Source organism: Kryptolebias marmoratus, linkage group LG20, assembly GCF_001649575.2.
Source record: "Kryptolebias marmoratus isolate JLee-2015 linkage group LG20, ASM164957v2, whole genome shotgun sequence".
In the NCBI taxonomy this organism is placed as follows: domain Eukaryota; kingdom Metazoa; phylum Chordata; class Actinopteri; order Cyprinodontiformes; family Rivulidae; genus Kryptolebias; species Kryptolebias marmoratus.
Window position 1 is genome coordinate 26,737,295 of NC_051449.1, and position 12,226 is coordinate 26,749,520.

Consider the following 12,226-nt stretch of genomic DNA (forward strand, 5'->3'; position numbering starts at 1 on the left):
TACATCTGCAACTTAATAACCGTTGGAGTCAACCCAATTCAAGATGGCTGCTACAAGCAACTGACCTTTAAAAACTGTTTTACAAAGCTATAATTTTGTACGGTTGTAGATAAGAGTCATTCACAACACATACTCTAAATACTAATTATTGTGCAAAATCTTTGCCTAAAACTTTACCATTGACTGTTTTTCTGTTAGCAAAATATCTTAATAAGCAGTGGACTGACTTTAATGAAACTCTCAGAAAGTAATCATTGGATGTACATCTACAACTGATTGACTTTTGAAGTTCACACCAATCAAGCTGGCCAACATAGTTAAGTAACCTTTACAAACAAAAATGGCTGTAATTCAGTCAGTTGTCAATTAATACAGCAACTAAATCTATCAAAAATTTTACTGCAGTTTCAAGCTTGAAATCCACTCCAGTTTTGAACTGGGAAATCAAATCTCCTCAGATGGGAAGCAAAATGTGTTCAGTTACAGAATAGAAGTCCAGTTGCTTTGTTTTTTAATTATTTTTTTGATTAGTCCACTGTACAGATATTGCGATAAAGTTTTACGTGGTGTTAGCCAAACGTTCTTCAGGACACATCTCACAATATTGCATGAGATCGTTATTGTTAAGATTTGACCAAAACAGCTCAAACTCCATTATTCTAATCATAAGATGATTTTAGTCTTAAACTTAGTCATGAATGACATTCCTTCAAGGAATGCTAGGTCTTTCATTTTCTATTTACTTATCAACAAATCAAGACCACCTTGCTGGTAAGACAATTGAAAGCTAAAATAAATGTCAAAGAAATGAAGTTTAAGAAGTGAAGTAGTGTCCAGTTCTTGTCCTGGAGGGCCACTATCCTGCATGTTTCAGATGTTTCCCTGCTCTTCAAGTTCTGCAGAAGCCTGTTAATCCCTCAGTCATTCAAATCAGGTGTGTAAAAGCAGAGAAACACGTAAAACATGCTGGTTAGTGGCCCTCCAGAACCAGGATTGGACACCACTGAATACAAGGAAAATGCAGATATACAAATCTTTAAATGCTTTGTCTTCCCATTAGATACATCAGTCTATTTTTATAGATAAGCTTTTATTTTTTATTGTTTTGCTGAAGCAACTGTGGGATGAATTAAAGATAAATGGAAAACAACATGACAGCATCAATCAGATGAATTAATCTGGAAAACTAGTTTGTGTTAAAGTATTGAAAATGGAATTAGTGTCAGTGTCTGACTTTATTTAAGCAGCTTTGCAGTTGCCATAGAGGTCATGGTTGTCATGGTGATAGTGGGAACGGTAATGTCTTTGAATATTGGCTGTGTGACGCTGGAGGAGGAGACTTTGTTCTCGCTGAGGGTTCCGATGATCATTTGTCGCATTTCTCTGCTAGCGTCGCCACGCACTGCGAGCAATGCCTGGATGTGCTCCTCCCTGCAGAGAGAGAGGGGAGGAAAAAAGAAACTAACAATAGCCATATAAAGACCAAACATACATTTAAGGTTTATGTGAAAGTCTAGCAAAAATCCTTAAAAGAACGTGGGCAATTTTGAAGTGGGTTTCTGTGATAAAGCTATACATAAGATCTTGCCTGTTATCAAGAACCTTTTTTCCAGATGAAACTGAGATGATTACAATAAATAAATGAATAAAGTGCAAAGATGAAAAAAATAACAGGTATTGACATTTTTGTTGATGAATAAAAACCAGACAAAAATGTTTGACAATGATGAGTTTCAATAGGATCTAGCTGTTGTGTTCAAAGGCACAACAAATTGGGAAGATATCCAACCAGAACAAATCTTTGAGAAGAAAAATGTATGTAATCAACCCAGCGTCCAGTCCAGGAAGCAGAGTTGTCGTCTTATGCACATCTCTGCTGCTTCTCCTTTGTTGCCCATACAAAATTCAATTCAATTCAGTTCAAATAAAAAAATTAAATAAATAATAAAAACCCATTGAAACAGTATAAACACATTAAATAAACAAAAAAAGATAAAAAGTAATAATTCTTAAAAATCTTATTAAAAAAAACACTAAAAAAACATATACAAACAAACAAAAAAGTTACCAGAACAGAAAAAGCCATTAAATGTGGATTACTGAACATAAGGTCTGTCTCCTCTAAGTCTCTGTTTGTTACAACATGTCTGCTAGATCCCATCCCAGCCAGACTGTTTAAAGAGGTGTTTCCCTTAAATAATATCGCCAATTTGGATCTGCTTAATTTGTCTCTAATGACTGGTTATGTACCACAGGGCTTTATGGTTGCTGTAATTAAACCTTTACTTAAGAAACATGATCTTGATTCAGACGTTCTGGACAATTATAGACCTATATCTAAACTCTGATTCATTTCAAAAATTCTTGAGAAAATAGTTGCAAATCAATTGTGTGAACATCTGGACAGAAATAATCTGTTTGAGGACTTTCAGTCAGGGTTTAGAGCTCATCATAGCACAGAAACAGCCCTGGTGAAAGTTACCTATCATATTCTCCTGTCCTCAGACAGTGGACTTGTGTCCATACTTGTCCTGTTAGATCTCAGTGCTGCATTTGATACAACTGATCACAATATTTTATTACAGAGGCTTGAACATGATAGTGGGATTACAGGAACATCTGTAAAATTGTTTAAATCACATTTAACTGACAGATTCCAGTTTATGTTAAAAATGAATCTTCTTTATACACCGGAGTTTGTTATGGCTGTCCTCAGGAATCAGTGCTTGGACCAATACTCTTTACTTTATACATGCTTTCATTAGGTACAGTTGTTAGACAGCATGAAATAAATTTTCAGTGTAATGCTGATGATACTTAGTTACATTTATCCATAAAGCCTGATGAATCCAAACAGTTACTTACATTACAAAATGTCTTAAAAACATAAAAACCTTGATTTTCTGCTTTTAAACTCAGACAAGACAGAGTTAGTTTTTTTGGACCTGAGCATCTTAGGAAAAAACTTTGCAACTTTTCACTTCCTCTGGATGGCATTAATCTGGCCTCCAGTTCATATGTAAAGAACCTTGGTGTTATTTTTGATCAGGATGTCATTTAACTCCCACATTAAAAATGTTACCAGGACCACTTTCCACCACCTACGTATTGAGTTACTACAGCTCCTCAAACAGGAAATAGAATAGCATTTACCCACCTGATATCAGGATACTTGGAAACCAGAGTGGAGACCTCTAGGAACAACAGGGTGGGATCAGTCAGCTTGAACACTTCAGCGATTGCAGCAATGGCACCACAAAGTCGGTCTGTGTCTTCACCCTGTATGGAAGATCCAACTTAAGTTGAGTTTTTTTATTACTGCTACACAGACAGTTTTGGCATTTTTGTATTGGGCAGCAGTCGGTCCAAGATCTCAGTGTTTTGATTTTTGAACCACTTTTTTGTCTTGTTTTGCCTTATGACACATGCACCAATCAATTGACTGGTGACCAGAACTAAGTGGTTTCCAGTTTGACCAATGACTGTCTGATTCAGCCCTCAAACCCCCTTGTCGTTGGTCAATGAATAGTTAATTACTATACTGAACTAGCAACAGCTCCTGCCAGTGTGGAAATTTTTGCTGAGTGAAAACTTGATGTTAGCTGATTGTACTGTCTATAAGTCAGAGGCAACAAAAAAGTTGTATAGGTGATTAAATGGAAACAGTATTTTCTATGGGGGAATATTCTATGTACATCCAAAAATTTGAAAGTTTGAAGTCATTACAACTTCAAAAAAATAATAACCCCCCCCCAAAAAAAAAACAGTTGGATCTGTGGCAGCTAAGGTCATTTGGCAGAGGCTTCGCTCATCAGTGCTGAGGAAGAAGAGACAGTCCCTTCCTCCAGCTTGGTAAAGAAGAAACCCTTTCATTGAGTCTAAAAGGAAGACGCCCAGAACAATATGTCTTCTTGTTGGTGAGAAGGAGATGTGTAAAGGAGGACATGCACAGTCTGATTAGAAGCTCTGGGAGGCTGGGTCAGGCTAAAACTAACTAATGAGAAGTACACACATTTATTGCACACATCCTCTGAGACTGGTGACATATTTATGAAAACAAAATTTCAAGGTTACGCTAACGACTAAACTTTAAATTTCCCATTTGATCATCAGAGTTCGAATCTGAAAAGTTTTCACTTGAATCTGGAGATCCAGCAGTCAGTTCAGGATCATACTGGTATGGCTGTATATCCATTACTCCTGTGAAGTTTTCCGGTATTTATTCGTATTTTAAAAAAGGCCAGCCAGGGCACAGCGCACGTCATCAGCCCAGGACGGCAACTTCTCATTTATTGGCTGAAACGCTAAAAACAAATTATTTAGGGTTTAGGTCCCTGGAATGTTGCTGCAAGTTTTTTTTTGCTGTAAATATTTGAACAAATCAGACTTGCAATTAGAAAAGTTTCATCTTTGATAAAACACTGAAGCAAAAAGTAACAAATTCAGATTATGCAGAGAAATGTGAGCTTCAAATAATTTTATACAAGGCAAACATTTCAAACTTCAGATTATCTACTTCAATAAATACCAGTCTGTTTACAGCCAGTAGATAAAATTCAACTGGAATTAATTTTCTGTTTGGAAAACCTAAGTGTATTCTGTTGTTGTTCTGTAACTTTAATGGTCAACACCTCTTTTACAGATAAGCTTTTTTTTTGTTTTGTTTTTCCAGCTAAACGGTTCATTACTATTGTCCTGAGCTCCTGTCTTAGCTGAGAACTGTTCTTCTGGTCTGTGAGTCACCCACATACATCAGTCCTGCCTCTTTATGTACGCTGATGATGCTGTCTCAGTTGTCTGCTTGGGGTGGGATATACATGTCTTTAGTTTAACAATGTAAAGCTTTTCCATACAAAGCCCTGAATGGCCTCACCTTTCCCTGCATGTGGCCCCAGGATGGCCTCTAGACAATAGGCGTACATGTGGTTTCCAAAATGTGCAAGTAAAGAATGTGAAGCAGGGCTTTTAGTGTGAATTTTAACTGAAAGTTTGGGAACATTTTAGCCTGTTTTTGTCTTCAATAGCATGTTTACTCTATATCTCAATTTTACTAGCAGATGAAAAGACAAAACACTGAACATTCACATGTTAGTAACAATGACCATAGTTCACGTTTATCTTTTCATTTTTTTTCTTCATTTCATTTTGAATGGTTAAAATTTCAACAGAACAAACAATAATACACAATAAAAAATGTAAATATTTCTACCAAAATATTAAATATTCTGCAAACAAAACAAAAGTGTTCGAAAAGGGAGCAGGAAGAAGCAACAGCTTATCCAGTCCTGTCTTTAAGTTTACATACAAATACTACATACATCATAATGCCTGCAGATACAAATTCACTCTCATATCACCTACAGATCAAAACTTAATATGCATACACACTAAATAACAAATTACCTATTGATTTAGTTTAAATAATCAAAGCTAAAGAACAACAAAGTCCAAGAATGTTTGAATGGTTCAGTCACTATATAGTGCCTGAGAAACTCAACACAAGGTTCAGAAAAAGTAGTGTACAGAAGTTGTATACAACATCACAGAAATGGACCATAATGCACTGTGGCCTGAGCAGACACAGCAGGCTAATCAAGGCCAATGCTAACACTGTCTCTAATAGAAAGGAGTCGAGCCACTTTACAACTGAGCTGGAGTGAGCTGTGATGTGTTTAAAAAAAGCTGGGAGAAGCTAAATTAGATACAGATGGTTAAATAATAGCTGTGAAAAATTATACTCATTTATACTCAAAAGCTATACTCAATATTCTTGATAATCTCTCAATATCTTGAATATACTTGATTTATTACCCAGCCTTAGCTTTCTCCTATTCTTTTTACAACATAATAACCACGATGTAGAGAGTGAGTGAATATTTCAAATGCAGTCTGTCCTAATATTTCAAGTCTGAGCTGCACATGCTTCTGCTGAATGTGAATAATGTTACGCTAAATAAAAAAGATGCAGCTTTAAAACTCACCGCTGCCAGTTTCTTGAAGAGGAACTTGAACTGTTCAGCTTCTTTTATCATCCTTTCAGCTCCATCTTTCCTCTCTTCAGCATTTTTAAAAGTGATTCTCTTCTGCATAATTGCTTTGATGTACTCTATGACGACCCTGCGCAAGGCCTCATTCGTCATCTCCTGCACAAAGCAGAGTCAAACACCAGAGGTCTGAATGCTATCACACCTATGAAAATGTGAGAAGGACTCATCTCCAAGTCACGTTTCTATCTTATACATATGTGGACAAATTTGTTTGTACCCAGCTGAGGCAAACCCTGCTAAAGAAAAACACAAAAGTCACTGAAATAACCTGAAACTGACAAAAGTAATGATAAGAAAAAAAATACTAAAAATCAAGTAACAAAAATTAATCAGTTTTTAAATTTTGGATCAACAGAAACATTTTAGAAAAACAAACTATTGAACTTTGACAAAAAGGATGGCAACCAGGACATGTTAAACTAAGATGTGTCCTGTAATCAACATCACAGGTGTCTTTAATCTTGTAATCAGTCAGTCTGCCTATTTAAAAAGTGAAAAGTAGTCACTGTGCTGTTTGGTACCATGGTGTGCACCACATTGAACATGGAGCACAGAAAGTAAAGGACAGAGTTGTCTCAGGAGCTTAGAAAGAAAATCACTGAGCAGCATGTTAAAGGTAAAGACTTTAAGAACAACTCTAAGCAGCTGGATGTTCCTGTGAGTACAGCTGCACAGATTATTCAAAAGTTTAAGGTCCACAGGACGGAAGCCAACCTTCCTGTACATGGTCACAAGAGAAAAATTGTCAAATTAAAGAGACATATAAAACAAATGGTAACCAAAGAGCCCAGAACAAAATCCAAAGACAAAGAAGAACTCCAAGGTTAAGGTTCATCAGTGTCAGATTGTACCATCTGTCACTGTTTGAGCCAAAGTGGACTTAATGAAAGACAACTGAGGAGGACACCTAACTGGAATTTGCCAAAAATGCATATTGCCAAGCCACAAACCTGCTGGGAAAATGTCCTCTGGACAGATGAGACAAAACTCAAAGTTTTTGGCAAAAAGTCCCATCAGCTCTATGTTCACAGAGCCAGAAATGAAAAATTCAAAGAAAAGAACCCTGTAACTACAGTGAAACATGGAGGAGGCTTGGTTACGTTTGGGAGCTGCTTTGCTGCATCTGAAACAGGGATTCTTGGATCTGTGCAGAGTTCAAAAGTTTTTTAAGACTATCAAGGAATTCTGAAGTAAAATGTGCTCCCCTGTGTTAAAAATGCTTGTTCTCAGTCACAGGTCATGGGCCCTCCAATAGTATAATGACCAAAAACAATTAACAACACCCAGAATGGATAAGAAGAAAACTCTGGACTATTCTGAAGTGGCCGTCTGAGCCCTGATGTAAATCCTGTTGAACACCTGTGGAAGGAGCTAAAATATTCAGTCTGAAAAAGAAACCTTCAAACCTCAGACAAATGGAGCAGTTTGCTCATGAGGAGTGGACCAAAAAAATCTGTGGAATGTGCAAAAGTCTTGAGTTTTTTTAAACTCAAGACTTTGTTTTTTTTTAAGCAATGACTGATTTTTGGATTTTTAGTAATTGTTTTTCTGTTATTACTTTTGTCGATTTCAAGTTATTTCAGTGACCTTTGTAGGTTCTCTTTCTTTAAAAATGGGTACAAATAAAACTGTCCTTGTCAGTAAAAAATAAAAAACTTTTTATTCGATTTGATGGAAATATATTCTTTTTTTTTCAATTTTCCAAATTCTGTTTCATCCTACCTGATTGAAAGGTTTTTTGATTTTGTTGAAGTCGTTGAAATAATCCTCCACTGTCACACAGATGGTGTCCACAGCATGCGAACCCACCAGCCACTTTCTGGTTAGCAGATCATTCAGGTGGTTCTGGTCAAAATCAAAGTAGTTAAACTCAATGAAGCCATTGTGGTAAAACATTCTGACCCAAAGTTGTTTTCAAATTGTGTTCCTGAGAATATACTGTAAAGAAAACACAAGAGGCACACAGTCCGGCTAAAGACAATTTTCATAACCTAATACTGACTGATTTGTCTTTGTAAAACACTTTAATGTTGCTGTAATTGAAACCTTTAGTTAAGAAACTTTATCTTGAATCGGGAGTTCTGGCCAAATATAGATCTATATCTAATCAAATCGTGAGAAAATAGTTGCACATCAATTGTGTGAACATTTGGACAGAAATAATCTGAGGAGTTTCAGTCAGGGTTTAGAGCTCACCAAAGTTTGTCACAGAGTTCCTCAGGGTTCAGTACTCGGACCAACACTCTTTACTTTATATATGTTCTCATTAGATGAAGTTATTAGACAGCATAGCATAAACTTTCCTTGTTATGCTGATGATACTCAGTTATATATTTATCCATAAAACCTGATAAATCCAATTAGTGACTTGGATTACAAACATGTCTTAAAAACAAAAACTTGGATGACTCTTAATTTTCTGCTTTTAAACTCAGACAAGACAGAGGTAGTGGTTTTAGACCTGAGTATCTTAGAAACAAACTTTGCAGCCTTTCACTTCCTCTGGATGGCATTAAACTGTCCTCCAGTTCTAATGTAAAGAACCTTGGTGTCATCTTTGATCAGGATACACTTTTAACTCCCACAATAAAAATGTTACCAGGACTGCTTTCCTCCACCTACATAATATCACTAAAATTAGAAACATCTTGTCTCAAAATGATGCTAAAAAAAGAAGAGTCTATACATTTATCACATCTAATTCTTTATTATTTGGGGGTCCACAAAAAACTCTTTAAAAAGTCTTCAGTTGATCCAAAATGCTGCTGCTGGTGTTCTGATGAGTTAGAAGGAGAGATTAAAATTCTCCAGTTTTAGCTTCTTTCGTTGACTTTCTGTCAAATTCAGAATATAATTTAAAATCTTACTTCTAACATCCAAAGCTATAAACAACCAAGATCTATCTTGTATACAAGATCTTATTGTTCCATATTTTCCTAACAGCACTTTCCTCAGAAACTCTCTAGAGTTTCTTAAAGTAGAGAGCTTTCAGTTATCGGGCTCCTCTCTTGTGGAATCAACTTTCAGTTTCTGTCTGTGAGGCTGACACTGTCTACTTTTAAGACAAGACTTAATACCATATTTTACGGACTATAAGGTGCACCTAAAAGCCTAAAATGTTCTCAAAAATCGGAAGTGCGCCTTCTAATCCGGTGTGCTTTATGTGTGCACTGAATTCCGAAATCTGTCCTTGGATGTTAATATGTACAGCACCGGTACGTACGCAGGCAGCGATAAACCAATCAGAGAACATTACGTAATATGTACACTTACCTCCGCCGCGCCTCCGACAGGTATACCACCAGTATGCTGCAAAACAACATTTGCTTTTCTCAGGACCCCCAAAATGGCGCCAGTGAAAAGACACGCTTACAAAGCACAATTCACACTGCAGGCAATGAGTTACGCGGTTGTTCATGGGAATAGAGCAGCTGCGAAAGAATTCAACATCAACGAATCTATGGTACGGAAGTGGAGGAAGCAAGAAGATGAACTACGCAAAGTTAAGAAGACCAAACAGAGTTTCCGCGGGAACAAAGCAAGGTGGCCACAGTTAGAAGACCAACTCGAACAGTGGGTCATTGAACAAAGAACAGCCGGGAGAAGCGTCTGTACAGTCACCATTCGACTGAAGGCGACAACAATCACACACATGAAGATCGAAAACTTTCAAGGAGGTCCGTCTTGATGCTTTCGTTTTATGAAACGGCGCCACCCCTCCATCCGCGTGAGGACTACCGTGGCACAGCAACTTCCAGCAGATTACAAAGACAAGCTGGCCATCTTCCGCACCTACCACCAAAAAGATCCAGCCCAAACGCATCACCAACATGGACGAGGTGCCCCTTACTTTTGACATCCCCATGAACCATACTGTGGAGAAGAAGGGGACCAGCACGGTATTAATACACACAACAGGTAACATGAAGTCTGCTTTCACCGTTGTTCTTGGTTGCCATGGTGACGGACAGAAACTACTACCACCCTTGGTAATTTTTAAGAGGAAGACGCTGCAGAAAGAAAAATTTCCAGCCGGAGTCATCGTTAAGGCCAATCAAAAGGGCTGGATGGGTGAGGAGAAAATGATAGAGTGGCTGAGAAAGGCATATGTAAGGAGACCAGATGGTTTTTTCCACGCGTCACCGCCCCTGTTGGTCTGCGACTCCGTGCGCGCCCATCTCACCGATGCCATGAAAAAAGAAGTGAAGCAAACCAATTCAGAGCTTGCCATTATTCCAGGAGGATTAACAAAAGAACTCCAACTACTGGACATTAGTGTAAACAGGGCATTCAAAGTTAAGTTGAGAGTGGCGTGGAAGCGATGGATGACCGACGGCGAACACACGTTTACTAAGATCGGGAAACAGCGCCGGGTGAGTTACACCGTCATATGCGAATGGATTGTGGATGCCTGGGCTAAAGTATCTTCTTTAACTGTTGTCCGAGCTTTCACTAAAGCCGGCATCATTGCTGAACAGCCACCTGGCAACGCAACAGACTCCGACAATGATGAGAGGGAACCTGGCATGTTTGATGGCAAAATTGCCCAGCTGTTTAATTCAGATCCAGAAGATGAGGACTTTGATGGATTTGTGGAAGAAAAATGATAAAAAATAATGTAGTTGTATTGTTACATAGCAGAATAAAGTTCAACCAAAGTCACCGTTTTTTTTCCATTTTTTAAGCAGATTTTTTTAGCAGATTTTCCTTTTTTTTTTTTTTTTTTTTGTAAACCGCGTGCGCTTTATAATCCCTTGTGCCTTATGTATGGATTAAGTACCGAAGTGGATGCCATAATTGCAACCACGCCTTATGGTGCAGAAAATACGGTAATTTTCTTTTTCATAAATCCTATAGTTAGGGTTAACTTGGGTTTCCTGAGGTATCCATTAGTTATGCTGCTATAGGCTTAGACTGCTGGAGGACAAATTGACCATATTTTCTCACTCTGCTGCTCTCTTACTTGCTTTACTGTAATTATTTCTATTATTAACATGATTTTCTTTCTCTTTCTTCCAGTAGAAACTCCACCTGGACCAGTCATTCTGTGTTTGTCTGTCTCTTTCCTGTCCTCTTAAACCTCAGCCAGTGGAAGCAGATGGCCGCTCATCCTGAGCCTGGTTCTGCTGGAGGTTTCTTCCTGTTAAAGGGAGGTTATTCTTTTCACTGTTGCCAATGTGCTGCTCAGGATGGGAGACTGAGACAAAGTGAAGATTCAACGAAATCTTCTGGCTTCTTTAGATAGATAACTTCTACTAATTGGCTTTTATGCTGTATGTGAATGTTTTTGTACAGTGCCCTGAGATGACTTTTGTTGTGACTTGGAGCTATATAAATAGAATGAAGTGAATTGATAGCACTCTAAATATATGTTGGGGATCAGTCTCAGCTACGATCATACTACATTTTAGGTCAGTTTTTTTTTAAAGGGTCAGTTAGCTGTGGCAGCAATTTTGAGTTGGGGTCACTCCAAAGTGAATCAGTTTTAGATGTTCCTCCAATGATGAATTTCTGACAGTTTCATTAAAATTGTCAAGTGCTTCATGAGAAATTTTAGTAACAAAGGAACACACACACAAGCAAAATCCCATTTACCTTTCACCCTCAGCGGCATGCAATAATAATTGTGTAATGTGAAAATAACATAGGTGTAAAGGTCTATAAGATAATGTTCATCTGAACCGCTATGAAATCTTGGTTAGTGTGGTTGTTTCAATATGGCAGCAATCCACTTTGATGTCATCTACAATATGTAAGATGATATTTAAACATAAATTTTCTACAGAACTCTTCTTCACAATATTTGAATCTAAAGCACTAAGAAGCTGGTATCTTTTTTCTCTTGAAAAAAATCTGTTTGCACATTTAAATAAATATGTGCAAGAAGCCTGATGTCTTAAAAAATGTCAGGAGCATCAGTGTTAAATACATAAATACATAAAAAAATAACGCTTTTTTAAAATAAATTCCAAATCTAAACTGGATCATAGTGAGTTTGCTTCTCAAAAAAATGGCAATAATTTAAACTAGAGAAGTTGCATTTCCTGCGAAAATGCAGTGTGAATGCTTTTTTTGCTGAATGATTTTGCTGAAAGCGGCTGAAGATATGCTGAACAGCTGAAGTTTAATGAAGATGCAAAAAGTGGAACAGAAGCTGATTTGTAGAAGATTTGCATAAG

At 37.4% G+C, this 12,226-nt stretch overlaps 1 protein-coding gene across 5 annotated transcripts in view; it reads right to left on the reverse strand.

The window, feature by feature from the left end:
- Positions 1-203: 203 nt before the first annotated feature.
- Positions 204-12,226, reverse strand: part of exoc3 (exocyst complex component 3) — a 50,825-nt gene continuing 38,802 nt past the window's right edge. For 4 of the 5 annotated variants that reach the window (XM_037981879.1, XM_037981878.1, XM_037981876.1 and 1 more), the window contains 4 exons: positions 7,770-7,892; positions 5,982-6,143; positions 3,158-3,279; positions 204-1,431 (listed from right to left, as the gene is read on the reverse strand). In XM_037981879.1, coding sequence (XP_037837807.1) covers positions 1,236-1,431; positions 3,158-3,279; positions 5,982-6,143; positions 7,770-7,892 — 603 coding nt within the window. In that variant the 3' untranslated portion in view covers positions 204-1,235. The remainder of the gene's footprint in view (positions 1,432-3,157; positions 3,280-5,981; positions 6,144-7,769; positions 7,893-12,226) is intronic. The other variant, XM_037981880.1, reaches the window with a different exon arrangement.